The 27,730-nt window shown below is 43.7% G+C and overlaps 1 protein-coding gene across 1 annotated transcript; it reads left to right on the forward strand.

Moving 5' to 3' along the window:
* Positions 1-13,874: 13,874 nt before the first annotated feature.
* Positions 13,875-18,105, forward strand: PTCRA (pre T cell antigen receptor alpha). Its single transcript, XM_049872731.1, has 4 exons — positions 13,875-13,932; positions 15,699-16,019; positions 17,185-17,229; positions 17,885-18,105. Exons 1-4 carry the CDS (start codon positions 13,875-13,877, stop codon positions 18,103-18,105), a joined length of 645 nt encoding a protein of 214 aa, XP_049728688.1.
* Positions 18,106-27,730: the final 9,625 nt, after the last annotated feature.

Raw genomic sequence — 27,730 nt, forward strand, 5'->3', positions numbered from 1 at the left:
ATTCCAACTCACGACAACCCCATATGTGTCAGAACAGACCAGTGCTCCATAGGGTTTTCATGGCCGAGTTTTCAGAAGTAACTCACCAGGACTTTCTTCCGAAGTAACCTCTGGGTAGACTCAAACTTCCAACATTTTGGTCAGCAGGCAAACGTGTTATATGTTTGTACTACCCAGGGATACCCTGGACTTTTTTTTTTTTTTTAAATAATTTTTACTGTGCTTTAAGTGAAAGTTCACAAATCAAGTCAGTCTGTCACATATAAGCTTATATACACCTTACTACATACTCCCATTTACTCTCCCCCAATGAGTCAGCCCGCTCCCTCCTTCCAGTCTCTCCTTTCATGACCGTTTTGCCAGTTTCTAATCCCCTCTACCCTCCCATCTCCCCTCTAGACAGAAGTTGCCAACACAGTCTCAAGTGTCCACCTGGTACAAGTAGCTCACTCCTCATCAGCATCTCTCTCCAACCCATTGTCCAGTCCTTTCCATGTCTGATGAGTTGTCTTCAGGAATGGTTCCTATTATGGGCCAACAGAAGGTTTGGGGACCATGACCACCAGGATTCTTCTAGTCTCAGTCAGACCATTAAGCATGGTTTTTTCATGAGAATTTGGGGTCTGAATCCCACTGTTCTCCTGCTCCCTCAGGGGTTCTCTGTTGTGCTCCCTGTCAGGGCAGTCATCAGTTGTGGCTGGGCACCATCTAGTTCTTCTGGTCCCTGGACATTTTTTTTTTAATAATTTTTTATTGTGCTTTAAGTGAAAGTTTACAAATCATGTCAGTCTGTCACATATAAGCTTATATACGCCTTACTCCATACTCCCACTTACTCTCCCCCTAATGAGTCAGCCCGCTCCCTCCTTCCAGTCTCTCCTTTCATGACAATTTTGGCAGTTTCTAACCCTCCCTACCCTCCTATCTCCCCTCCAGACAGGAGATGCCAACACAGTCTCAAGTGTCCACCTGATACAAGTAGCTCACTCTTCGTCAGCATCTCTCTCCTACCCATCGTCCAGTCCCTTCCATGTCTGATGAGTTGTCTTCGGGAATGGTTCCTGTCCCTGGACATTTTTGAGTGTTAACCTTTTGTACCAGCCAGGGACGCCTTGCCCATACCTATGTAAATTTAAAAATAAATAAATAAACCAAACCCATTGCCGTCAAGTCGATTCTGACTCATAGAGACTCTACAGGACAGAGTAGACCTGCCCCATAGGTTTTCCAAGGTTGCAGTCTTTATGGAAGCAGACTGCCGCATCTTTCACCTGTAGAGCAGCTGGTGGGTTTGAACCATGGACCTTTCAGTTAACAGCACAGCATTTAACCACTGCACTACCCTTTATTAAACTTTCCTCAAATTATCCAGTATAAGTATGTCATCTGTTTTCCACCCAGACTTTCCAGTGCAGGAATTGGTTCCTGGCACAGCCCAAGATGACTGACTCTCATATTTTTGCAGATAGATATCCAGTTATGCCAGTACCATTTGTTGAAGAGACTGTCTTTTCCCCAATTAATGGAATTTCGGCCTTTGTTAAATATCAGCTGCTCATAGGTGGATGAATTTACATCTGGATTCGCAATTCTGTTCCGTTGGTCTATGTATCTGTTGTTGTACCAGCGGCAGGCTGTCTTGACTACCGTGGTGCTTTAATAGGTTCTAAAATCAGGTAGTGTGAGGCCTCCCACTTTGTTCTTCTTCAGTAATGCTTTACTTATCCGGGGCCTCTTTCCCTTCCATATGAAGTTGGTGATCTGTTTCTCCATCTCATTAAAAAATGCTGTCGGAGTTTGGATTAGAATTGCATTGTATCTATGGATCCCTTTGGGTAGAATAGACATTTTCATAATGTTGAGTTTTCCTATCCATGAGCAAGGTATGTTTTTCTGCTTATGTAGTTTGCTATCGGGTCGCTATGAGTTGGAATCGACTTGACAGGAAGGGGTTTGGGGTTTTTTAGGTCTCTTTTGGTTTCTTGCAGTAGTGTCTTGTGGTTTTCTATGTATAGGTCCTTTACATCTCCGGTAAGATTTATTCCTAAGTATTTTATCTTCTTGGGGGCTATTGTAATTGATATTCATTTGGTGATTTCCTCTTCAAAGATCTCTTTGTTGGTGTAGAGGAATCCAGCTGATTTTTGTATATCTTGTATCTTGTATATCTTTGCTGAACTCTTCTATTAGTTCCGATAGTTTTCTTGTGGATTCTTTGGGGTTTTCTGTGTATAAGATCATATCATCTACAAATAGAGATACTTTTACTTCTTTCTTACCAACCTGGATGCCCTTTATTTCTTTATCTAGCCTAATTGCTCTGGCTAGGACCTCCAGCACAATGTTGAATAAGAGTGGTGATAAAGGACATCCTTGTCTGGTTCCTGTTCTCAAGGGGAATGCTTTCAGACTCTCTCCATTTTAGGATGATGTTGGCTGTTGGCTTTGTATCAATGCCCTTTATTATGTTGAGGAATTTCCCTTCTATTCCTATTTTGCTCAGAGTTTTTATCATGAATGGATGTTAGACTTTGTCAAATGCCTTTTCTGCATCAGTTGATAAAATCATGTTGTCCTTGTCTTTTGTTTTATTCATATGATGGATTACATTGATTGTTTTTCTAATGTTGAACCATCCCTGCATACCTGGTATGAATCCCACTTGGTCATGATGAATCATTTTTTTGATATGTTGTTGAATTCTATCGGCTAGAATTTTGTTGAGGATTTTTGCATCTAAGTTCAGGAGGGATTTTGGTCTGCAATTTTCTTTTTTTGTGGTGTATTTACCTGGTTTTTGTATCAGGGATATGCTGGCTTCATGGAATGAGTTTGGGAGTGTTTCATCCTTTTCTACGCTTTGAAATACCATTAGTGGTAGTGGTGTTGACTCTTCTCTGAAAGTTTGGTAGAACTCTCCAGTGAAGCTGTCAGGCCAGGCCTTTTTTTTTTTTGTTGGGAGTTTTTAAGTTACCTTTTCAATCTCTTCTTTTATTACATGTTTATTTAGTTGTTCTACCTCTGTTTGTATTAGTTTAGATAGGCAGCGTGTTTCTAGAAATTTGTCCGTTTCCTCCAGGTTTTCACATTTGTTAGAGTACAATTTTTTTGTACTATTCTGTTGTGATTCTTTTAATTTCAGTTGGGGCTGTTGTGATATTGCCCATCTCATTTCTTATTCAGGTTATTTGCTTCTTCTCCTGTTTTTTTTTTGTCAGTTTGGCCAATGGTTTATCGATTTTGTTGATCTTTTCAAAGAACCAGCTTTTGGTCTTGTTAACTCTTTGAATTGCTTTTCTGTTCTCTATTTCATTTAATTCTGCTCTAATTTTTGTTATCTGCTTTCTTATGGTGCCTGAGGGTTTCTTTTGCTGCTCTCTTCCTATTTTTTTGAGTTTTAGGGTTAATGCTTTGATTTGGGCCCTTTCTTCTTTTTGGATGTGTGCATTTATTGCTATAAATTGACCTCTGAGTACTGCTTTTACTGTGTCCCAAAGGTTCTGGTAGGATGTGTTTTCATTCTCACTTGATTCTGTGAATTTCTTTATTCCGTCCTTAATTTCTTCTATAACCCAGTAGTTTTTGAGAAAGGTGCCAGACAACTGACTCACAAAACAGGATTCTGAATTTGAATTGGTCATAAATTTAAGGAACACAGGGCAATCCTCCTTGCAGAAGGGGAAGTGTACCCAGGTAAGCCACAGCATGTTGATGTATGGACAAACAGGCCACCATTATTCAAATTATCACTGAAGGTGGCATGATTGAAGTGTAGGGGGAGGACAGGCAGATGGGAGATGAAGTGGCCATGGCTTTTAGCTTCTGTGGTGACAATAGTGCTAATAATGATTATGGAGTCATTTGACTTCCAATGGCCACAGAGCACACACAGGGGAAAAGTGAGCTGAAAGATATAAATGCCCAATGGAGAGTGTGTGTGAGCAATAAGAACGTGTTGGTGGCTGTATGAAGGAGACCCTCATCTTGTATAGTCACAGGGCCCATGGGGCTGAGGACTGACCCTGGCGACTCATTGTAAGGGTTGCCAAGTTGCAGTGCTAATTAAATGCTCAGTCCCCCAGATATCTTATGCTAAGGTAAGGGCGTTGTTGGGGAAGGTGGGAGACTCTGACATGGGAAGGGGACATTTGGGCAGGCATGAGGGAGGCTGAGAACTTTGAACCCCCAAATTCTTATGAAATTCTCTTGTTTGTGTAGGCAAGCCCCTCTTGCACCATTCCAGCCTCCCAGGAAATTAGCATCAGAACCCTCTCCTCATTCCCCTTGGCCCCAGGCCCATCCCAAATTAGATCCCAGCAGAGCCCTGGTGGAGAAGCACAAGGCCCTCACTGAGGGGGAATGCCTAGACTGAAAGAGTTACAATCTTGCCAGCCTGCCTTGGCAGAAGCCTCGGGAGCCTGGGTGGAAGTGGGTTCTGAGGGAAATAGACCAAGGAGGATGGAATGTAGGGCTCCACTTGCCAAATTCTTTGCTATAGGTGCTCACCAAGGATTTGGATTTGTCATGTTGGCTGGAGCACTAGGGAGGAGCATTAGTAGTCGGCTAGACTGGCTAATTAAAGCCTAGACTTAATAATAGTCTACAGTTAATGAGGTTGAAATGTCAGAACACCCCTGGCATAGTGTAAAGGAAGGAATCCAAAGTCTCAGGGAGATGGGAATGTTGGATTGGCTCTATCATGTGCATTCTGCTTAGCCACCTAGTTCAAGGTGGTCTGGAGACTACTCCCTTTACTAAAGCATTAAAAAATGCATAGGTGAGGGCCACCAGCATCCTTGGATTGCTCTGATGGCTCTCCTTGGTGAACTGGAGATAAGAGTAGGGATGCTGCAGTATAACTGGATTCCCTGATCTCAGTGAGAGCAATGCTCTCCTGGTGGTATAAAGGAATCCTTGGGTGGTGGAAACAGTTAATACACTCAGCGGGAGATCTAAGTCCTCTCAGAGGCACCTCAGAAGAAAGGTCTGGCAATCTACTTCTGAAAACCCAGACTCTGAAAACCCTGTGGAGCACAGCTCTACTCTGACACACATGGGGTCATGAGTCGGAGTCCATTCTACGGCTACAGGTTTTTTTTTTTTTTTTTCCCTTCATTTTTTGGTGGTGTAAAGTCCAGGTGGTGGTGTTCAATAGTCAAGGGCAAGTGGATGCAATGACCAACAATAAATCACGGTCATCAGGTGACAAGAGGACAGCCCTGTGGGCAAAGGTCAGCCTATTTCCCTGTGGCTTGCTCAATGGATCCATGTGTCTTAGTTATCTAGTGCTGCTATAACAGAAACACCACAAGTGGATGGTTTTGTTGTTGTTAGGTGCAACTGAGTTGGTTCTTACTCATAGCGACCCTATGTACAACAGAAGGAAACACTACTTGTCCCATGCCATCCTCACAATCATTACTATGTTTGAGCCCATTGTTGCAGCCACTGTGTCAATTCATCTTTTGAGGGTCTTTCTCTTTTTCACTGACCCTCAACTTTACTAAACATGATGTCCTTCTCCAGGGACTGGTCCCTCCTGATAACATATCCAAAGTATATGAGATGAAGTCTCGCCATCCTCACTTCTAAGGAGCATCCTGGCTGTACTTCTTCCAGGACAGATTTGTCCATTCTTCGCAGTCCATGGTATATTCACTATCCTTTGCCAGCACCATAATTCAAAGGCATCAATTCTTCTTCAGTCTTCATTATTCATTGTCCAGCTTTCACTGCATATGAGGTGATTGAAAATACCATGGCTTGGGTCAGGCATACCTCAGTTCTGCTTTAACAAATGGAAATGTATTTTCTCACAGTTTAGGAGACTAGAAGTCTGAATTCAGGGCTCTGGCTCTAGGGGAAGGTACTTTTCTGAGCTGTTTCTGGTCAGTCTTCATGTGCCTTGGCATCTCTCTTCCCCCATCTCTGCTTCTTTTGCTTGCTTGTTTAATCTCTTTTATATCTCAAAAGAGATTGACTTAAAACAGGCCCTACTCTCATCACGTCTCATTAACATAACAAAGACAACTGTCAAGGACTGAATTATGTCCCCCCAAAAATGTGTGTATCAATTTGACTGGTATTGTATGATTTTCCTATAATTTGTAAATCCTGCCTCTGTGATGTTAATGAGGGAGAAAGGGTGGTAGTTTGTGTTATTGAGGCAGGATTCAGTCTACAAGTTTGGCTTGTGTCTTGAGGCAATCTCTTGAGATATAAAAGAAACAAGCAGAGAGGCAAGGGGACCTCATACCACCAAGAAAGCAGTGCCGGGAGCAGAGAGCATCCTTTGGACCCAGGGTCCCTGCATGGAGAAGCTCCTAGTCCAGGGGAAGAGACAGAAGGCCTTCTCCTGGAGCTGGCGCCCTGACTTTGGACTTTCAGCCTACTGTGAAGAAATAAATTTCTCTTTGTTAAAGACATCCACTTACGGTATTTCTGTTATAACAGCACTAGATGACTAAGACAACAACCAATTCCCAAACGGGATTATAACTACAGGCATAGAGGCTGGGATTTACAACACTTATTTGGGGGGACATAATTCAATCCAAAACACTGCATAAAGTGGCCTTGGTGGCAGGGGTGGAGGCTATTCCTTGACTTGGTAACATAGCCTTCCTATCTCCAGTGCTGCTATAAATTAAATTGTGTCCCCCCCAAAAAAGTAAATCCTAACCCCTGTACCTGTGCCTGTATTTACCTTTCTTCCCAGGCCCCACTCTCTGCCCCTGCATGCACACACACACACACACACATACACATACTTCACTCATAGCATCTGTCACACTTCACATCCCTTATCTGTTTACAAGCATGTCTGTCTCTCTCCTTGATGGCTAGGAACATCTCTTTCTTGTCTTATTATCCCCAGCCCCAGCCTGGCATAAAACAGGGACCAACAAATGGTTTCAAAGGAGAGAATGAATGGCCATATTAAGGCTAAAGTAAAGTAGGGGGTCAGTGAAAAGCAGGAAGACCCTCAAGGAGATGGGTTGACACAGTGTCTGCTACAATGGGCTCAAGCATAAAAATGATTGTGAGGATGGTGCTGGACCAGGCAGTGTTTCATTCTGCTGTCCACAGGGTTGCTATGAATCATAACAGACTCGATGGTATCTAACAACAACCGAAACATACCTATGGTTATAATCCCGTTTGAGAATGGGTTGTGTTTGTTATGTTACTGAGGCAGTATTAGTGCAGGGTGTGTCTTAAATCAATCTCTTTTGAGGATAAAAGAGCAGATCAAGCAAGCAAGGAAGGAAGCAGAGATGGGGGTAGATGCCAGCCACGCGAAGGTCACCAAGGAACTGAGGAACAGAAGCTGAAAAGAGATGAGGACCTTCCCCTAGAGCCAATAGAGAGAGACCTCCCCTACAGGCAGCACCCCGAATTCAGACTTCTAGCTTCCTAAACTGTGAAAAATAAACTTCTTTTCATTAAAGCCACTCGCGATATTGCTGGTATAGCAACACTATATAGCTAAGACCAAGGCCGATCAGGCAGTGGCCAGTGCTGAGTGCCCAGCCCACTTACCTCAGAGGCTAATGCTGAGCCCTGATTGGGCGCCATTCTCACCAGGGTTGCAGGTTAATTTGATTGGGCCCCTCCCATCATGGCAGGGGCAGGTGAGGCTGTACTTAACAAGGATAGGCATGTGTTGCAGGTATGAATTTGCCTTCCCTGCCCACGGTATTTCTGTCAGCACCAGTGCTCCTTAACTTACAGAATACCTTACCCATCACTGTGGCATGGCAGGCCTCTTACCATCGCCTCCAACCAGGACACACATTTTCCAGCCAAGGAATGAGCTCACACCCAAGGAACTCACTGGTCTCGCCATGTGCACCTTCATCCAGAGGCAGCCGTCTTGATGGAATGGTGGGTTGGCCTGCCGAAGGCTGTCACAGAATAGCTAGGAAATGATAAGCAACTAGAAATATTAGTTCAGAGTTTCACACTTTGAATAGGATGTTGTTTGTGACAAAAATTTTTGGTGTTTCTTTTCATTTTCTTTTTCCATGCATGAAGTTTTTACACAGCTATGATCATACTACATGCACATTTTTTAAAATTAACATCATAACCAAAACATTTTTCCATGTCATTACAAGCTGTTTAAAAAGAAGTCTTGGCTCAAGTGCCATCTTCTAAAGTATTTTTCCTGACCCCTAACCCTACTCATCGACTGGAGGGCACTGGGTTGGGTAACCCTACTCTAGGAGTCTCTGGGTAGCGTAAACAGTTAAGTGCTTGATTACTAACCAGAAGATTGGCAGTTCTAATTCACCTAGAGGCACCTGGGAAGAAAGGCTTGACAATCTACTTCCAAAAGGTCACAACTACTGAAAACCCTATGGAGAGCAGTTGTACTCTGAAATACATAGAGTTGTCATGAGTTGGAATCAAGTCGCTAGCAACTGGTTTGGGTTTTTTTGGTACCCCTACTTTTTACTCTAAAAGAATTTACCTCCCTCCCTGGGCCCCACTCTACACCTGCGCGCACACGCACGCATACACATACACACTCACACACTTCAGTCATACCATCTGTACATACCACGTCTTTTATCTGCTATCCCTTATCTGTTTACAAGCCTGTCTTTCTCCCTCCTTGATGTCTGGGGACATCTCTTACTTGCCTTTTTATTCCCAGCCCCAACCTGGCACAAAACAGGGACCAATAAACGGTTTCTTTATTTCTTTTTTTTTTATTGTGCTTTAGGTGAAAGTTTACAGCTCATATTAATTTCTCATACAAAAATTTATATACACATTGTTATGTAACCCTAGTTGCAATCCCTATAATGTGACAGCACACTCCCCCTTTCTACCTGCATTTCCTGTGTCCATTCAACCAGCTCCTGTCCCTTTCTGTCTTCTCATCCTACCTCTGGGCAGGGGCTCCCATTTGTTTTTTTTTTTTTTTTATCTACTTGAACTGAGAAGCACCCTCTTCACAAGTATTATTTTATGCTCTATAGTCCGGTCTAATCTTTGAAGACTTGGCTTTGTGAATGGTTTTAGTTTTGAGTTAACAGAGAATCCGGGGACCGTGTCTTCTGGGGTTCAATAAATGGTTTTGAAGGGAAGAACGAATGGCCATTTTAAGGCTACATAGTATCTTGCCATGTAGATTCTCCATAGTTTATTTCCTTATCAATGATCATTTGGATGCTTTTTTTTTTTTATCATAAATTACACTGTAGGATTTTTATGTGTGGAATAGGTGTCCCTACCAGGATGACTAGAAGAGGCTTCTACTTGATATTTCAGTACACACACATGCTGACCCCCGACCACCCCTATGGCTAAAATCTTCTAATTGGATATGTCAGATTTACAACCAGTAATTTTTTGGCAACATCAACAGCCCTCTCTAATAAATGCTGCTTTATCATTGTTGTTAGCGGCTGTCAAGTCGGACCCCAACTCTTGGTGATCCTATGTACAACAGAACAAAACACTGCCCAGTCCTGCGCCATCCCCATAATCGGCTGCACATCAGACCGTTGTGATCCATAGAGTTTTCACTGGTTGATTTTCAGAAGTAGATCACCAGGCCTTTCTTCCTAGTCTGTCTTTGGAAGTTCTGCTGAAACCTGTTCAGCGTCACAGCAATACGCAAGCCTCCACCGATAGACAAGTGGTGGCTGCACATGAGGTACATTGGCTGGGAATCGAACCCAGATCTCCTGCATGGAAGGTGAGAATTCTACCACTGAACCACCAATGCCATAAGTACTGCTACTTTTCCTTAATTTTCTTTTTCATATCCTATAAGGCTCACCTGGAGCCTTGGTGGAACAGTGGTTAATAGCTATGGCTGCTAACCAAAAGGTCAGCAGTCTGAATCTACCAGGCGCCCTTGGAAACCCTATGGGGCAGTTCTGCTCCGTACTATAAGACCGCTAAGAGTTGGAATTGACTTCATGGCAACCAGTTTATGGCTCGTCTCAGCTTAACGAAGACCCTGAATTTTCTACTGGTACATATGAAAAAAGAGAGACAGATAATGTAGAATGAGCACCTACTGAGTGCCAGGCACCGAGATGAGTATTCTTGGTTAATCTAATTCTCCCAACAACCTTGCGAAAAGAACTTTGGAGAGAGACTGACCTGTAAACACATCCCTGTAATGAACTCCCAGCTCCACCTCTTGCCTGCTAGAGTATTTGAAGAGAAGTAACTAAGCTTTTCTGATTTTCCGAGCCTCACTTTCCTCAGCTGTAAAACAGGGATGGTAATAATACCTCCTAAGGTTTTTGTGAGGATTTCCTGTGATCCTCTGTGAACTGACACTAGCTCAGTGCAGCGACTGGCAAATGGCAGGTTCAATCACAAGTGAGAAGCCGAGACCAGCATCTCCGCCCTCCTAAGGCCGGTGTGTCTGGGCATCTTCCGCTGAAGAAATGGAAGGTTCCTACCATCTGTCCCCACGGCAAGTACATCTTTAGGGCCAGAAAGACTGTGGGTTAGAGGGAGATTCCCTGGGCTCCTGGAAGGAAGGAACCAACGTGAGGAACAGACGAGAGTTTACAGGTGGAGCTGTGGCCAGAGACGCCCCAGCCCGGGGTTTGAGCCGGGAGTGGCCAAGTGGAAAAGCAGCGATGGCAGCGGGGGGAGGGAGGTGGCTGGGGCTGGGAGGTCTCCATCTGCCTGCCCCTGGGAAGGCCTTGAAGCCTGAAGGAGCACATTACATCTGTAATGTGGTAACGAAGCCCAGGCCAGCGCCTCCCCAGGCTGGAAGGCGGGAGGGTCGTTGGGGACACCTGCCTCCCTCCCTCCTTCCCTCCCTGGTGGGAACCCACCGAGACTCTGCCCCCACCTGGGCGTGGGCTGTGCCTGGGAACACGCAGAGCCTGAGGCTTCCAGGCACCCTGAGGGGAAGGGGGGGCACAGCCATGGCCTCTGGGGTTCCCTCAGAAAGGTCAGGAGAATGTCATCAACATGATTATTAAAATAACCATCAAACTGAAATAGAGTGGAGCTGACACAAGAATAAAGAAGTCAAGGAGACAGGAAGAAATAAAGTTACATAAAAGGAATTAAGGGGTAATAAACGCTTTGCGAATAATAGGGACAGGAAGGATTATTCAATAAATGATCCTGGGATAATTGATTAGCTGTCGGGGGAATGTAAATGCACATTTTTTACCATACACCAAAATTAATTTCTAATAGAGTTAAAGGGGGGTGGGGGGTGGGGAGGGAAAGGTAGAGTTTAAATTAAAAAACAAAAAAGATAAGACAATAGAAATGAGATTGCTTCAGTTCTCTGGAGGAGAGGACATTCCAGGCTTAAAAGAGATGAAATAAATCCCCATAGGCAAGATGAATATACTCATTTACACAAAACAAAAAACCATAGGGTTAAAAAAAAGTGAAATTAAAAACAGTCAGTGGACTGGGGAAACAGCTCCAACAATTGCAATATACAAAGTATCGGTATCTTTAACATGTGAACTCTTATAAAATTAATAAGACACTAAGACTATGCTATTAAACCTGGCACCTTGGAGTCAATTCCGACTCAGAGCAACCCTATAGGACAAGGTAGAACTGCCCCCACAGGGTTTCCAAGGAGTGGCTGGTGGATTCGAACTGCTGGCCTTTTTGGTTAGCGGCCAGTCCAGCTCTTAACCTCTGCGCCACTGGCAGGCAAGTGATGTTTAAAAACAAACCCGTTGCCAGTCGAATCAATTCCGACTCATAGCAACCCTGTAGGAGAGAGCCGAACTGCCCCATAGAGTTTCCGAGGAGCACCTGGTGGATTCTAACTGCCAACCTTTCAGTTAGCAGGGGTAGTAGCACTTAATCACTACACCACTAGGGTTTCCAACAACATTAAAGAAGGTAATAAACAGAAACAACTAAATGAAAAATGTCACAATCAGAGAAATGAAATACCATCTTTAACCGATCAAATTAGGAATTTTAAAAAAAGGAATGCCCTGTGCTAACCTAGATAAACGGGCCTTTCATACACTGTGGTGGAACATAAATTACTATAGCAGATGTGTATCCAGGAGTCTGAAACACATGGATTTTCAAGCCAATAATTTTAAAAAAAAATAAATGTTAATTCCCATAAGTCTTTACAAAGATATTCACTACCCTAAATTGGAAAACCCAATGTCTAACAATAAAGGCATGACTAGATGAATTATAGCACATCTGTAGTTTCATTTTTCCTGAATATTTCATAGATTTATTGGCTATCAGGAGCCCTGGTGGTGCAGTGGTTAAGAGCTTGGCTGCTAACTAAAAGGTCGGCGGTTCAAATCCACCTGCTGCTCTTTGGAAACCATACAGGGCAGTTCTGTTCTGTCCTATAGGGTCACTATGAGTGGGAACAGACTCAATGGCACATAACAACAACAACTGGACAGCAAGTTTAGAATAACTCTTTTTTAATATATATTTTATTGTGTTTAAAGCACAGTAAATGAGGTTCCCATTTAACAATTTCTAAACAAATGATTCAGTGATCTTGGTTACATCTTTTGTAGTTTTGTTTTTTAGTAATGTTTATCTTGCTGATTTTTTTTTAAAAATAGAGGTTCATTGTAGAAAATTTGAGAAATAAATAATTATAAAGAGGAAAATAAAACCTATCCAAAATCATAACATGCAGAGATAACCACTGTTAACATTTGATTGGCTTTCTTCCAGAAATATTTATGTATTTTTTATACAAACTTGAGTATATAGTTTCTATTTAGATTTGTATCCCACTTGTTTAAACTCTCTGTAGTGACTACGTATATACATGTATAAAGAAAGAGAATATTTCTTCTTATTATGTACAAAGAACTGTACCAAGCCCTCCTGATGGATTATCTTGTTTAATTCTCACAATATCCCTTTGAGGTCTTATCACCGTCATTTCACAGATAGAAAATCGGGGATCAGGGAGGGAAATAACTTCCTGAAAGTCATACTACTACTGAGTAATCAGAATTAAAATCCTGGCGTTCTGTCTTCACAGTTCGTGCTCTTAACCAAACTTTTTTCTACATCCCTTGTCATTCGATATTCTTCGAAAACATGGTTTTAAAGCCTGCTGCATAATATCCACTAATATAAATGTACCAAACCTTAATGCATTCCCCTCACGTTGAGCATTTTATGTTGTTTCCATTTTCTTGCTTTTTAAAAATAATACTTCAAAGACATCTTTGTGCATAAATCTTTGCCTTTTAATGATTGAATCTTTTATTATTTTACTAGGGTGTATGCCTGGAAGAAATTTCAGGGTCAAAATGAGAACAACAGCTGAATTTTAATGAAATCACCAAAAAGGACATTAGCAAAATATTTAAATAAGGAGTAACAACATGGAAATAAGTTTATTTAACATCTTTTTTGGCCATAATAAAGCCAGCCATCAGGAAACAATTCAAGTCCTGACTCTGACAACTGCCAGCTGTGTGGCCTTGGGCAGGTCACTCAACCTCTCTGAGGCTCAGTTGCCTCACAGTGAAATGGAACTCCCAGTGGTTGGGAAGATCGAATGAAGCCCAGTATGTCAAGCGCCTGACATACTGCCAGGTGCTCTGTGTCGTGTAAATGGTAGCTGGCCTTTAGAAGGGCCAGTGAATGGAAAAAAGCTTTGCAGACTGTGAAGCTCTCTTCAGAATGGAGAGAGTGTGGACATGTGGCTTCTAGTGCCTGGCTCATGAGAGAGGATTGGGTTTGGGGGCTAGGGTAAGGATGGGAGGGGCCCCTCATCCGGGAAAACGGCTTTGTGGCAGAGCAGCTGAGGTGCAGCTGGGGCTGTGGCCTGGAAAGCAGTCTTGCGGGCACATCCTCCCTTAGCCCACACCTTGGATCTGCAGCTGGGTCCTGCCTCCTCTGGGTAGGCCATGGCTGAGCCTTGGCTGGTGCTTCTTCTGGCCCTCGGGTGTCCGGCCCTGCCCACAGGTGAGCTCCTTCCCTGGGTTCCTTTCTGTCGCCCACTAGTCTGCCCAAGCCCGTTCCCTCATTCTGAGCCTCCTTGGTGTGGGTGGAATGCAGGGAGGCAGGACAAGAGCCATTTGGAGCCCTTGGAGTGTCCCAGCAGAAGCCCATTATCCCTTTCCCCATTGTACTCCACCCCCCAAGTCCTGCTCCTCTAGAGTCCACAGTGTTGGTAGGAAAGGCACTCACCTCCTGGAGGAATAGAGACCTAAGAGCAAGGAGGATGGGGTTCCATGGGGGCTGGGGGTTGGGGTAGCCAGCACTGTGTTGTGTCATATGGAGTGATTGTGAGGTCCTGTCTTGCCCTTCCTGCCCAACTCCTGACCTCAGGGTGCCCTATTCCAACAGGACTCGGGGTGTCTCATGTTCTCTCCCAGTGCCCCCTTATCCTACTGGGCTTTTGGTGACTTCCCAGGGATATTTACCCTAACCTCCAAAAATCAAAACTGGAGCCAAAGGGCTAATATTTTGAGAAGAGAATTCCTACTGTAGTGGCAGAAGGTCTTTGACCTTTGAGTCAGGGAGCCTCCTAGATCTAAAGTTGGCCCCCAGTCTGTCACAGCATCTCCTTCCACAGGGAGATAAACCACACCCACATGGAGCAGGGAAAGCCCATGGCAGAAGGCCTGAGCTCTGGGAAGGAAGGAGTCAGGGTGAGGAGGAGCAATCCTGGAAGGCTTCATGGGGGAGTTGGGAGCTGAACTCAACTTGGAGGAGTATCTCTACCTGTGTAACTGAAAAGCCTCAGGAGTTTGACGAGCCTAGAGCTCACCCTCAGCCTTCTCTGTGCTCCCTTTATTTGCAATGATTTATTAATATTAATAATATTAACATCGATACTTGTCTCTCAGGGCATTTTACATTTATGGTCTTTCCACAACAGTTTCAGTGGGCTGGTGTAATTATCCTCATTACATTGGCGGGAAAAATGAGACTCAGTAAACTAAGTGGAGGAGTCAGGAGTCAAGCCAGCTTTGTCTGAGACCATGTCCCAGGCTTGGTTCATTGTGTCATGTGGCAAAATTTCAATTATCCTCCAAAGCAGGGTGGTCTATGTGATTGAGCAAATGTTTCTAGTACCCATATGATTTACTTATTTATTTTTAATTATGAAATAAAACAGACCTACAATAAAGACTTGAAAATAATACAACAAACACCCATTCACCCTCCAATTGCTAATATTTTGCTACATTTGAATCAGATTTTTTTTTTTAAAAGAAACAAAAAGTTATGGGTGCCTTTGAAGCTTCCTTTGATCTCATTCCAGATCCTATTTCCTTCCCTTTTTCCCAAGAGGTAATCACTCTCCTGAGGATGGCACAACGTGGTATTATAATTATTTGTTTGGGGTTCTGTCTTTCCCATGGGACTCAGTCCCTTGACGGCAGAGACAATGTCTTACTCAAACCCCAGTGCCTGTCACAGAAAGGCACTCAGATGAATGGATGGATGGATGGACATATAGACGGATGGTAAAAAGAGTGAATGGAAGAAAGGATGGTTGATGGAAGAATGGATGAAAGGGTAGATAGATGGAAGAAAGGAAGGTTGCTTAGATGGGTAAATGCAAGGAAAGAGGGATGGATGTGTGAATGGTTGGATAGATAGATGGATGGTGGAAGAACAGATGGAAGGATAGAAACCCAGAACCCTAACCTAGAATGAAATGCTGGCCATGGGGGGACACAGACTGATTTAGCCCTCCATAGGTTTGTGCTCTCTTGCAGGTGTGGGCAGCACGCCCTTCCCCTCTTTGGCCCCACCAATCACACTACTGGTGGATGGGAAGCAGCAGACGCTGGTGGTCTGCCTGGTCCTCGATGTTGCATCCCCTGGCCTTGACAGTCCCATCTGGTTTTCAGCTGGAAATGGCAGTTCATTGGATGCTTTCACCTACAGCCCTTCCCCAGCAGGAGATGGCACCTGGACTAGCTTGGCCCAGCTCTCCCTGCCCTCGGAGGAGCTGGCAGCCTGGGAGCCCTTGGTCTGCCACACAGGGCCTGGGGCTGAGGGCAGCAGCTGGAGCACACAGCCCCTACAGCTGTCAGGTGGGAATGGAGCCTGGGGCCCTGTGGAAGCTCTGTCCCCTTTCACACACCTGGAATGATAGTGTGGTGGGAGGGAGGAGGCTCCAGGCCATGGGAGCATAAAGAGTGTCCAAGTGCAGACCACCCAGGTGAGGTGATGCCTGGGCCCACAGCAGGGTGGCCTCAGGGTCATGAATCCTGGGATTTGCAACCCTGGCTCTCCTGCATGACTTCCAAGAGATAATAATGCCTTCCTCCTAGGGTTGAGATATTTATATATACCTCACCCTATTTATATAGGGTGAGGTATATATAAATATACACACAAGGGCAGTGTGTTTGAATGGTAGAATTCTCCCCTTCCATGCAGGAGACTCAGGTTTGATTCCCAGCCAGTGCACCTCCTGCACAGCTACCGCTTGTCTATCAGTGGAGGCTGGCATGTTGCTGTGATGCTGAACAGGTTTCAGCAGAGTATTCCAAACTAAGACAGACTAGGAAGAGAGGCCTGGCAATCTACTTCCAAAAATCAGTCAATGAAAATTCTATGGATCACAACACTCTAATCCTGTTGTGCATTGGGTCGGCATGAGTCAGTGGCCAACTTCACAGCAGCTAACAACAACATATATGTTATACCTCACAAGAATCAAGTAATAATTAAAACAATAGCTATCAGCTATCGGGTGTTAATGTGAGCCAGGCACTGTTCTAAACACTTTCAACTTATGAGCTAGGTCGTATTATTTCCTCCATTTCAGAGATGGGAAAGCTGAGGCATGGGAGGATTAGGTAACACGTCCAAAGTCAGCTATTATTACTGACCAGATGACTTACTTCCTCTTTCTAGATTACCTCAGTTTTGCCATCTTCTCAATGAGAATGTTGGTTGAATAAATACCCTGCCTTCCAAAGAATACTAAGAAAATAGATTTCTTGTCTGAAAATAGATTTCTTGTCTCAGTGCTGCTAGGGCGCAGAACAGGGATGGCGGATGGAGCGAGGGAGATCTGGGCTCTCTACAGGAACTGCAGCAAATGGGCTCAGGGTCCTTGCTGCTGGTTCATGTATCCAACATGGGCTGAACACCAGCTCTGTGCCAGGGCCTGGGCGTAGCACTGCAGATGCGGAGCTCCAAGTGCACGGCCCATCCCAAAGTACTTACTACCTTGTCCTTGACTCACAGGAGAGGCTTCTTCAGCCAGGACCTGCCTCTGGGAACCTTTTTGGGGTGAGTACTGGGGTGGGGCTAAGCAGCTAGGTATCAGGACCCTGGGTCCTGGAGGGTGGAATATCCAGCTCTGGCCTGATGGGTCCCACCTGCGGGTTGGTGGATTGTTGGGTTGGGGAACTGGCTAGCCTGGGCCCATGGGTAAGATGGGGGTGGATCCCCTGGCCCCAGCCCAATCCTTGGACACCGGTTGAGAAGCACAGGTGAGAGCCAAGGGGAGGGTCCTTGGTGCTCTCCTTGGGCAGCCCAAATGGGTCGTCTTAGCATTAGCACCTTGTGTAAATGGGAGACTGTCTAGGGTAGTGGAAGAGCTCTGGACCAGAAGTCGTGAAGTCCAGGATCCAGTGTGGCTCTGCTTCCTGACCAAATAGAAAAATTTGAGCTGGTTGGTTACACTTCTCCGCAACAGATGCTACTACTTACCTGTCTTATATCCCTCTGGTTGTTGGGAAATAAAACTAAGGCTAGAAAGGTATTTGTTATTATTACCAGTAAGAGCTGATGTTAGACACCAGGAAAGACTTTCCCTGGAGGAGGGGGACAAAGGGGAAAATAACAAAGGGCAAAGGACAAAGCTGCTCTTCTCTGGCTAACACTCCCTCTGAGTGAGGCAGAGGTCCAGGCGCAAGGCCTCAACCCGCGCCTTCTCCCTCAGGGATGCCGGCCCAGGCCCTGCGGCTGGGGGCCCTGCGGCTGCTGCTCTTCAAACTGCTGCTGTTCGATGTGCTCCTGACCTGCAGCCGGCTCCGCTCCCTGCGCACGGCCCAGGCGGACCCAGCGGGGGCGCCTTGCCTGGGGGGCTCGGGGCTCCCCGAGCTCCCAATGGCCCTACGGGCAGACAGCCTTCTTCTCCGTGTGCCACCGCCGCCCGTGTGAGAACTCTCAGCTGCCAAAGACTGGACTTGGCCGCAGTGATGGAGTGATGACAGGCAGACAGCTCCACCCAGCCTGCCGGGTTCAAACCCTCTGCCTGGTCAGGAGCGCAGGAGTCCAATCCGGGAGCAGGGGCGTTCACTACCGACCGACCTTGGACCTGGTGCTCATTCATGATCCAACCTCAGTATTCCTTGCTCAAATCTTGGAGCTTTTTTGTGTGGCCCTGCCTCCTACTGCAGACTGGAACTTCCTGGGGGCTTCCTCTGTCTCCCCCCTTCAGACTGAACGCTTTGAGAGGGAAAAGCCTGGTTCTCTCCCATTAGACTGGGAGCCCTTAAAGGTGGTGATCGCCCTGGCACTTGGACATTTGAAGTGAAGATAACAGAATTAAAGGAGAACTTAAATGACACAAGCAAATTAAAAATATTTTAATTCGCATCTGCACTGGGAGTAGGGAATTTGGTTGATTTAGAGGAGGCGAGGGTGGTACAAATGGTAAACGTGCTCAGCTGCTAACCAAAAGGTTGAAGGTGTGAGTCCACCAGAGGCACCTTGGAAGAAAGGCCTGGCCATCTACTTCCAAAAAATACACCATTGAAAACCCTACAGAGCACAGTTCTACTCTGACACACATGAGGGTGCCATGAGTCAGAATCAACTCGACAGGAACTGGTACTGGTAGAGAAGGAAGAAACCTGGGAAGTCCCCCTTGAAGAAGAGGGCTTCCTGAGGGTAAGAACCTGGAATTGCAGGAGTGGGGGCTGGGGTTAGGGAGAAAGCTGCCCCATCTCTGTCTCCTTCCCTTCCCTCATAGTAAGGTGTTTGGTGAGGCCCCCTCTCTGTCTCCTTAGCCTGACCCAATCTCTGTGAGAGGAGGTCAGGGCAAGGAGCCCAGGAACCTAGGAAAGTGGGGGGCTTAGCCTGATGTGAAGTCTTGTACAGACTTGACGGTAGTGAACAGGGCCAGGATTTCCAGGTAACAGTATTTCCAAACTTATACATTATTAATGAATTATGGGTCATTATTCATCTAACAAATATTCATTGGGCATTAACTCTGAACCAGGTACTGTACTAAAAAGGCTTTTTCGCTCTGACAGAATATGAGTGGAATATAAACTGTGTGCTCTGTGTTTCCCCAGCTCCACCAGCAAATCCAATTTGAGGGTTCTTTTCCCCTTATCACCCCAAGAATCCCTGGGTGCTTCCGTGTAAATCCAGATGCCACCCCAGGGAAGTCTGTTCCATCAATGGCTCTACCTCGATCTTCCTACAAGGTGGGGAGAGGGGGCTGCATTAGTTTCCTAGGGCTGTTGTAACAAAGTACCATAACCTGGTGCCTCAAAACAACAGAAATTTATTCTCTCATAGTTCTGGAGAATAGAAGTCCAAATTCAGGGCCATGCTCTCTCCAAAGTCTCCTCCTAGGAGAAGATCCTTTCTTGTCTTTTCCAACTTCTGATAGTCCCAGGAGTTACACTTGTGCAGCATGTAATCTCTGCCTCCGTCTTCACGTGGCTTTCTTCCCTCCATGTCTGTCTCTGTGCTGCTTCTCTTCTTATAAGGACACCAGTCACACTGGATTAGGACCCACCCTAGTCCAGTGTGACCTCATGTTAACTTAATGATATCTACAAAGATGGTATTTGCAAATAAGGTCATATTCACAGGTACTAGTGTGTCACGGATTAAATTGTGTCCCCCATAATATGTGCCAATTTGGCTGGGCCATGATTCTTAGTGGTTTGGCAGTTATACAGTGATGTCATCATCCTTCGTGATGTGATCTGATGTGATCAGCCTATCAGTGGTAAGGGGATTAGGGTGGGATGCCAAACCCTTACTCAGGTCACAGCCCTGATCCAATGTAAAGGGAGTTTTCCTGGGGCGTAGCCTGTATCACCTTTCATTTTACAAGAGATAAAAGGAGAGAGAAGCAAGTAGAGAGTAGGGGACCTCTGTACCACCAAGAAAAAAAGAGCTGGGAGCAGAGTGCATCCTTTAGACCTGGGGTCTCTGCGCTGAGAATCTCTTAGACCCAGGGGAAGACTGATGCCAAGACACATGGAGATCTCCAAGGAACATCGGGCTCACAGATGATGAAAGGAGACAAGGACCTTATCCCAGAGCGAACAGAGGGAGAAAGCCTTCTTCTAGAGCTGGCACCCTGAATTCAGACTTCGAGACTCCTAAACTGTGAGAGAATAAATTTTTGTTTGTTAAAGCCATCCACTTATGGTATTTATGTTATAGCAGCACTAAATAACTAAGACACGGGTTAGGATTTGAATATATCTTTTTGTGAGACAAAAGCCAATCCACTAAAATGGACTACGCTCCAGCATTCCACGATACTCTTCACTGGTGTCACTGACAGCCCCAACTTCCCTGAGTTTCTGTGCCCTCCCAGTAACTTGTTTCATGAAAACTCTCACTGTCTCCTCCACTGCCCATTTCTCACTAGCCTGTAAGGAGATTCCCCCTCTCATTTTTGGTTTCTTCAACAGGGGTGTCCCATAGCTTTTGGGGATAAATCTGTCCACCATCACCACAGGGTCTGCTCCTTCCTTGACACACAGACTGAGGTTGGGGGCAGACTGGACCCAGGGAGTCAAGCTACTTTCTCCAGCCACTGTCCTTTCTCAGCTCTCAGCCCAGTTGCTGAGCCCATGCCTCCTGCAAACTAATTCTTGCCTCAGTAAATGTCCTCTCAAAGGCCCTTTTGGTCATCCAAGAAACTGGGCTTCCCTCAGCTTCTCCTTCGCTCCCTGTCTTGCTCCAATTCTCCAATTCTGCCCTGCCCCAAACTCTGAATCCCCGCTGTAGCTAGTTTAATATTCTTTCCCAGGAGGGCTCCTGGGCCTAGGCAAATCAAGGGCCGTGGCCGGGCTCTGAGCCCGAGAACATGGAGGACCTCAGGAGAGTGTCCTGATCCTATATACTGTGGAATTCTACAAACTGCAGAGCCTGCTTATCCAAAGTGTCATGTTACCAATACAGTTGTTTTGACCCAGAAAATAAGGAAAGGAAATGTCAAGTCAAAGGAATGGACTTCGTTCCATTGAAGTCTTCATAAAATAGTATATATAAGCAACCTCTAGAGAAAGGGGTCCCTGAGTGGTTCAAACAGTAATGTACTCAGCTGCTAACTGAAAGGTTGGAGGTTTGAGTCCACCCAGTGATCTTGGAAAACAGGCCTGATGATCTACTTTCCAAAAAATCAGCCATTGAAAATCCTATGGATATTACTTGGCAATAAAGAGCAATGAAGTCATGATACATGCTGCAACATGGATGAACCTTGAAAATATTTTGCTGAGTGAAATGTTAGACACAGAAGGACAAAAACTGTATGATCCAACCTATACGAAATAGGCAAATGCATAGAGACCAAAACTTATTGGTTATGAGGGGTGGGAGGGAGGGGGAAAGGGGGAATCTTTGCTTAGAAGGCACCGAGTTTCTGTTAATTATAGCAGAATAATTTAGAAAAGGATAGTGGTAATGGTTGCACAACATGATGAACATAATCGATGTCACTTAATTGTACATGAGAATGGTTGAATTTGCAAGTGTTTTGTTATATATATATTTATTTTTGTTTTACCGTAATTTAAAAAACAAAACAGCCCTATGGAGCACAGTTCTGCTCTAACACACATGGGGTTACCATAAGTTGGAATTGACTCCATGGCAACTGGTTAGAAAGGAAACATAAGGCACTAGGGAACAGGGCTTTGTGATCAAAACTGTAATTTTAAGACAACTTCCCAGAGAAGCAGCCTTTGTCTGTATGCATCCAAAGAACACTGAGCTCAGGGCAGCCTGAAGCAGCTCCAAAGACCCAAAGAGGCCTCCTCTTTTTTTTTTTTTTTCCCACCAAGGCAACATTTAATAAAAATACATATCATCATTTGGACTTCCCATGTTGGCAATAAAGTAAGATTGATCAGGAGGCAGGGCGAAGATGGTAGAGTAGTCAGACACTTCCTGTGGTCCCTCTTACAACAAAGACCCAAAAAAACAAATGAATCAATTATATATGACAGTCTGGGAGCCCTGAACATGAAGGGCAAAGTTTAGGAGTTGGACTGAGTAGCAGGGGGAAGGAGAGACAGTTCAGAAGTAGCAAGGAGTTGCCAAACCTGACTCCACGGGAACCAGTGCCCCACAGGCTGGATCCACTGACACGAGTGCAGTAAGACAAGTGGTGATGTTCAGGATGCATTTTCCACATTATGAGAAACTGAGCAGTGGAGAGTGCACTCACACCCCCAGGGTCAGCAAAAGGTGGTGCTCAGTCGACAAAAGATAAGTACATGCATCTAAACTACTGTGCAGATCAAAAAACACGTCTTTGGGAAAAAACTCTCTCTTATTTACCTGACCTCTCCCTGCTCTGCACAGGTCCTGAGCCAGCTTCAGTGATAGCCACTTTCCCTGGGTCAGAAGTAGGACCTGTCACGCATCCTGAGCCATTCTCCCAGCCTTGGGGGAAGAATAAATTAACAAATGGGTAAAAATAATCTGCCAGCTCCCTTAAGCTGGGAACCCAGGGCAGAAACAACTCCTTTGCCTAGGCACAGGTATAAGGGGTTCACAGTCTTTGAAAGCCTTTCACCCGGCATAGACCTGTGAGGGCCCATTTCAGGAGCATAGGCCCTCATTAGCACAGTAGAACAGGTTATAGACCTGAAGTCTAATTCCAACTGTTTCAGCTATATGGTGGAGAGGCAAGTTCGTGACGTTTGACTCACTCTGCCTATTAAGCAGAGTCCTCACCTACCCACATCAGGGCGTGAGAACAAGTGGCCCCACCCATGGCACCTAGCCACCTGCGACAGGGGTCCAAGGATAACCTACCCACACCACCTAGTCACCTACAAAAGGGGTCCAAGGATAAGTGGTTCCTTCCAGTATTTACAGCCAACAGCACTGGGTGCCCAGAGTCTGGCTGAAAAACCCACCCACCTACCCACTCTAGTGAACAGGGACACGTTTCCCTCACAACCACTCAGGGGTGGCTATCAGCCCCCTGCCTTGCTCAGCTTGTGACCCCTTACTACAGCCAGATGCTAATCACCCCTGGTCATCTGAGAATTTAAGAAGATTAGAGAAGAGCATAATGACAAATTTAATGTTGTTGTTGTAGGTGCCGTTGAGTCGATTCTAACTCATAGTGACCCTATGCACAACAGAACAAAACACTGCCCAGTCCTGCGCCATCCTTACAATCGTTGTTATGCTTGAGCTCATTGTTGCAGTCACTGTGTCAATCCACCTTGTTGAGAAACTTCCTCTTTTCTGCTGACCCTGTACTCTGCCAAGCATGATGTTCTTCTCCAAGGACTGATCCCTCCTGACAAGATGTCCAAAGTATGTAAGACACAGTCTCGCAATTCTTGCCTCTAAGGGGCATTCTAGCCGCACTTCTTCCAAGACAGATTTGTTCATTCTTTTGGCAGTCCATGGTATATTCAATATTCTTCACCAACACCGAATTCAAAGGCGTCAACTCTTCTTCGGTCTTCCTTATTCATTGTCCAGCTTTCACATGCATAGGATGTGATTGAAAATACCATGGCTTGGGTGAGGCGCACCTTAGTCTTCAGGGTGACATCTTTGCTTTTCAACACTTTAAAGAGGTCCTTTGCAGCAGGTTTGCCCAATTTAATGCGTCTTTTTGATTTCTTGACTGCTGCTTCCATGGCTACTGATTGTGGATCCAAGTAAAATGAAATCCTTGACAACTTCAATCTTTTCTCCATTTATCATGATGTTGCTCGTTGGTCCAGTTGTGAGGATTTTTCTTTTCTTTATGTTGAGGTGTAATCCATACTGAAGGCTGTGGTCTTTGATTTTCATTAGTAAGTGCTTCAAGTCCTCTTCACTTTCAGCAAGCAAGGTTGTGTCATCTGCATAATGCAGGTTGTTAATGAGTCTTCCTCCAATCCTGATGCCTTGTTCTTCTTCATATAGTCCAGCTTCTCGTATTATTTGTTCAGCATACAGATTAATTAGGTATGGTGAAAGAATACAACCCTGACACACACCTTTCCTGACAAATTTAATAGGTTGCAAAAATGCATAGGGAGACAGCAAACAGAAATCCAGAAGATTAACAATAAAATTTCAGAATTAGACAGCTCCATAGGAAGTCACAGGAGCAGAACTGAGGCAATGGAAGTTAGAATTAATGAGATTAAAGATAAAGCACTTGACACCAACATATTTGAGGAAAAATCAGATAAAAGAATCTTAAAAAATGAAGAAACCCTAAGAATTATGTGGGAATCTATCGAGAGGAATAACCTACAAATTATTGGAGTACCAGAACAGGGGAGATAACAGAAAATACAGAGAGAATTGTTGAAGATTTGTTGGCAGAAAAATTCCTTGATATCATGAAAGATGAAAAGATATCAATCCAAGATGCTTATCAAACCCCACACAAGGTAGATCCCAAAAGAAAGTCATGAAGACATATTATAATCAAACTTGCCAAAACCAAAGATAAAGAGAGAATTTTAAGAGCAGCTACCAATAAATGAAAAGTCATCCACAAAGGAGAGTCAATAAGACTAAGCTCAGACTACTCAGCAGAAAGCATGCAGGCAAGAAGGTAATGGGATGACGTATATAAAGTCTTGAAGAAAAAAAAAAACAACAAGAAAAAAACACCAGCCAAGAATTATATATCTCAAATATGAAGGCGAAATTGACATTTGCAGATAAACAGAAGTTTAGGGAATTTGCAAAAACAAAACCAAAATTACAAGAAATACTAAAGGGAGTCCGATTAGAAAATAAATAACATCAGATAACAACCGAAGACTAGAACACAAGACAGAGCAACCAGATATTAGCCCAGATAGGGAAATCACAAAAATAAAGCTAAAACACTCAGGGAAACAGAGACGTCATTATGTAAAAGATGATAACGTTAAAACTAGAAAATGTAGCCATAGATCTTTCATATGGAGAGGAAGTCAAGGCAATATAAAGAAATAAAAGATAGGTCTAAACTTAGAAAAATGGGGGGTAAATATTAAGGTAACCATGAAGGAACCTAATAATCCTACACATCAAAATAAAAACATAAAGACTCAGGAAATACAAAAGCAACAACAATGAAAAAGAGGAAAGAAAATATTCAAAGAAAAATGACTCAACACAAAAAATTAAGTGGAAAAAAGAAACTGTCAACAGTAAATAAAAATGACAGCACTAGACTCATACCTATCAAAATCACGCTGAATGTAAATGGACTAAATGCACCAATAAAGGGACAGAGAGTGGCAGAATGGATTAAAAAAATACGATCCATCTATATGCTGCCTACAAGAGAAACACCTTAGAGTTAAAGACACAAACAAACTAAAACTCAAAGGAAGGAAAAAATATATCAAGCAAACAACAATCAAAAAAGAGCAGGAGTGGCATTATTAATCTCTGACAAAAGAGACTTTAAAGTAAAATCCATCACAAAGGGTAAGAAAAGTAAAATCCATCACAAAGGATAAGGAAGAACACTATATAATGATTAAAGGGGCAATATACCAAGAGGATATGACCATAATAAATATTTATGCACCCAACAACAGGGCTTCAAAATACATAAAACAAACTCTAACAGCATTGAAAAGAGAGAGAGACAGCTCCACAGTAATAGTAGGAGACTTCAACACACCAATTTTGGTGAAGGACAGAGCATCCAGAAAGAAGCTCAATAAAGACACAGATGATCTAAATGCCACAGTCAACCAATCTGACCTCATAAACATATACAGAACACTCCACCCAGCAGCAACCACGTATACTTTCTTGTCTAATGCACATGGAACATTCTCCAGAATAGACCACATATTAGGCCATAAAGCAAGCCTTAACAGAATCCAAACCATTTAAATATTACAAACCACCTTTTCTGACCATAAAGCCATAAAAGTAGAAATCAATAACCGAAAAAGGAAGGGAAAAAAATCAAACACATGAAAACTGAATGATACCTTGCTCAAAAACTACTGAGTTAGAGAAGAAATTAAGGATGGAACAAAGAAATTCATAGAATCAAATGAGAATGAAAACACTTCATACCAGAACCTTTGGGACACAGTAAAAGCAGTACTCAGAGGTCAATTTATAGCAATTCAAGCACACATCTAAAAAGAAAAAAGGGCCAAAATCAAAACATTAAACCTACATCTTGAATAAATAGAGAGCAGCAAAAAAGCACTCGGGCACTAGAAGAAAGGAAATAATAAAAATTAGAGCAAAATTAAATGAAATAGAGAATGGAAAAACAATTGAAAGAGTTAACAAGACCAAAAGCAGGTTCTTTGAAAAGATGAACCATTGGCCATAATGACTAAAAAAAAACAAAAGAGGAAGAAAATAACCTGAATAAGAAATGAGATGGGCGATATCACAAAAGATTCAACTGAAATTAAAAGAATCGTAACAGAATACTATGAAAAATTGTACTCCAACAAACTGGAAAACCTAGAGGAAATGGACATATTTCTAGAAACACACTACCTACCTAGACTAACAGAGATAGAACAACTAAATAAACCTATAACAAAAGAAGAGATTGAAAAGGTAATTTTAAAAACTCCCAACAACAACAACAAAAAGACCTGGCCTTGATGGCTTCACTGGAGAATTCTACCAAACTATCAGAGAAGAAATAACACCACTACTACTAAGGGTATTTCAGAGCAAAGAAAAGGATGGAATACTATGAAGTATTCTATGAAGCCAGCATAACCCTGATACAAAAACCAGGTAAATACACCACAAAAAGAGAAAATTACAGACCAATATCCCTCATGAACCTAGATGAAAAAATCCTCAACAAAATTCTAGCCAGTAGAATTCAACAACACATAAAAAAAAAAAATTCATCATGACCAAGTGGAATCAATTCATACCTCAAAAAAAGCAGTGGGTTGGGGTTTTTATGCAGCAATCGTTCAACATTAGAAAAAAATCAACGTAATCCATCACATAAATAAAACAAAAGACAAGAACCACATGATCTTATCAATTGATGCTGAAAAGGCATTTGACAAAGTCCAACACCCATTCATGATAAAAACTCTCAGTAAAATAGGAATAGAAGGGAAATTCCTCAACATAATAAAGGGCATTGATACAAAGCCAAGGGCCAACATCAACCTAAACGGAGAGAGTCTGAAAGCATTCCACCTGAGAACGGAAACCAGACTAGAATGCTCTTTATCACCACTCTTATTCAACATTGTGCTGGAGGTCCTAGCCAGAGCAATTAGGCTAGAAAAAGAAATAAAGGGCATCCAAATTGGTAAGAAAGAAGTAAAAGTATCTCTATTTGCAGTTGATATGATCTTAGAATCAGAAAACCCCAAAGAATCCACAAGAAAACTACTGCAACTAATAGAAGGTTACAGCAAAATATCAGGATATAAGATAAACACACAAAAATCAGTAGGATTCTGTCATGGATTGAATTATGTCCCCCCAAAAATATGTGTATCAACTTGGTTAGGCCATGATTCCCAGTATTGTGTGGTTGCCCTCCATTTTGTGATTGTAATTTTATGTTGAGAGGATTAGGGTTGGATTGTAAAAACACCCTTACTCA

Source organism: Elephas maximus, chromosome 1, assembly GCF_024166365.1.
Source record: "Elephas maximus indicus isolate mEleMax1 chromosome 1, mEleMax1 primary haplotype, whole genome shotgun sequence".
NCBI lineage: Eukaryota > Metazoa > Chordata > Mammalia > Proboscidea > Elephantidae > Elephas > Elephas maximus.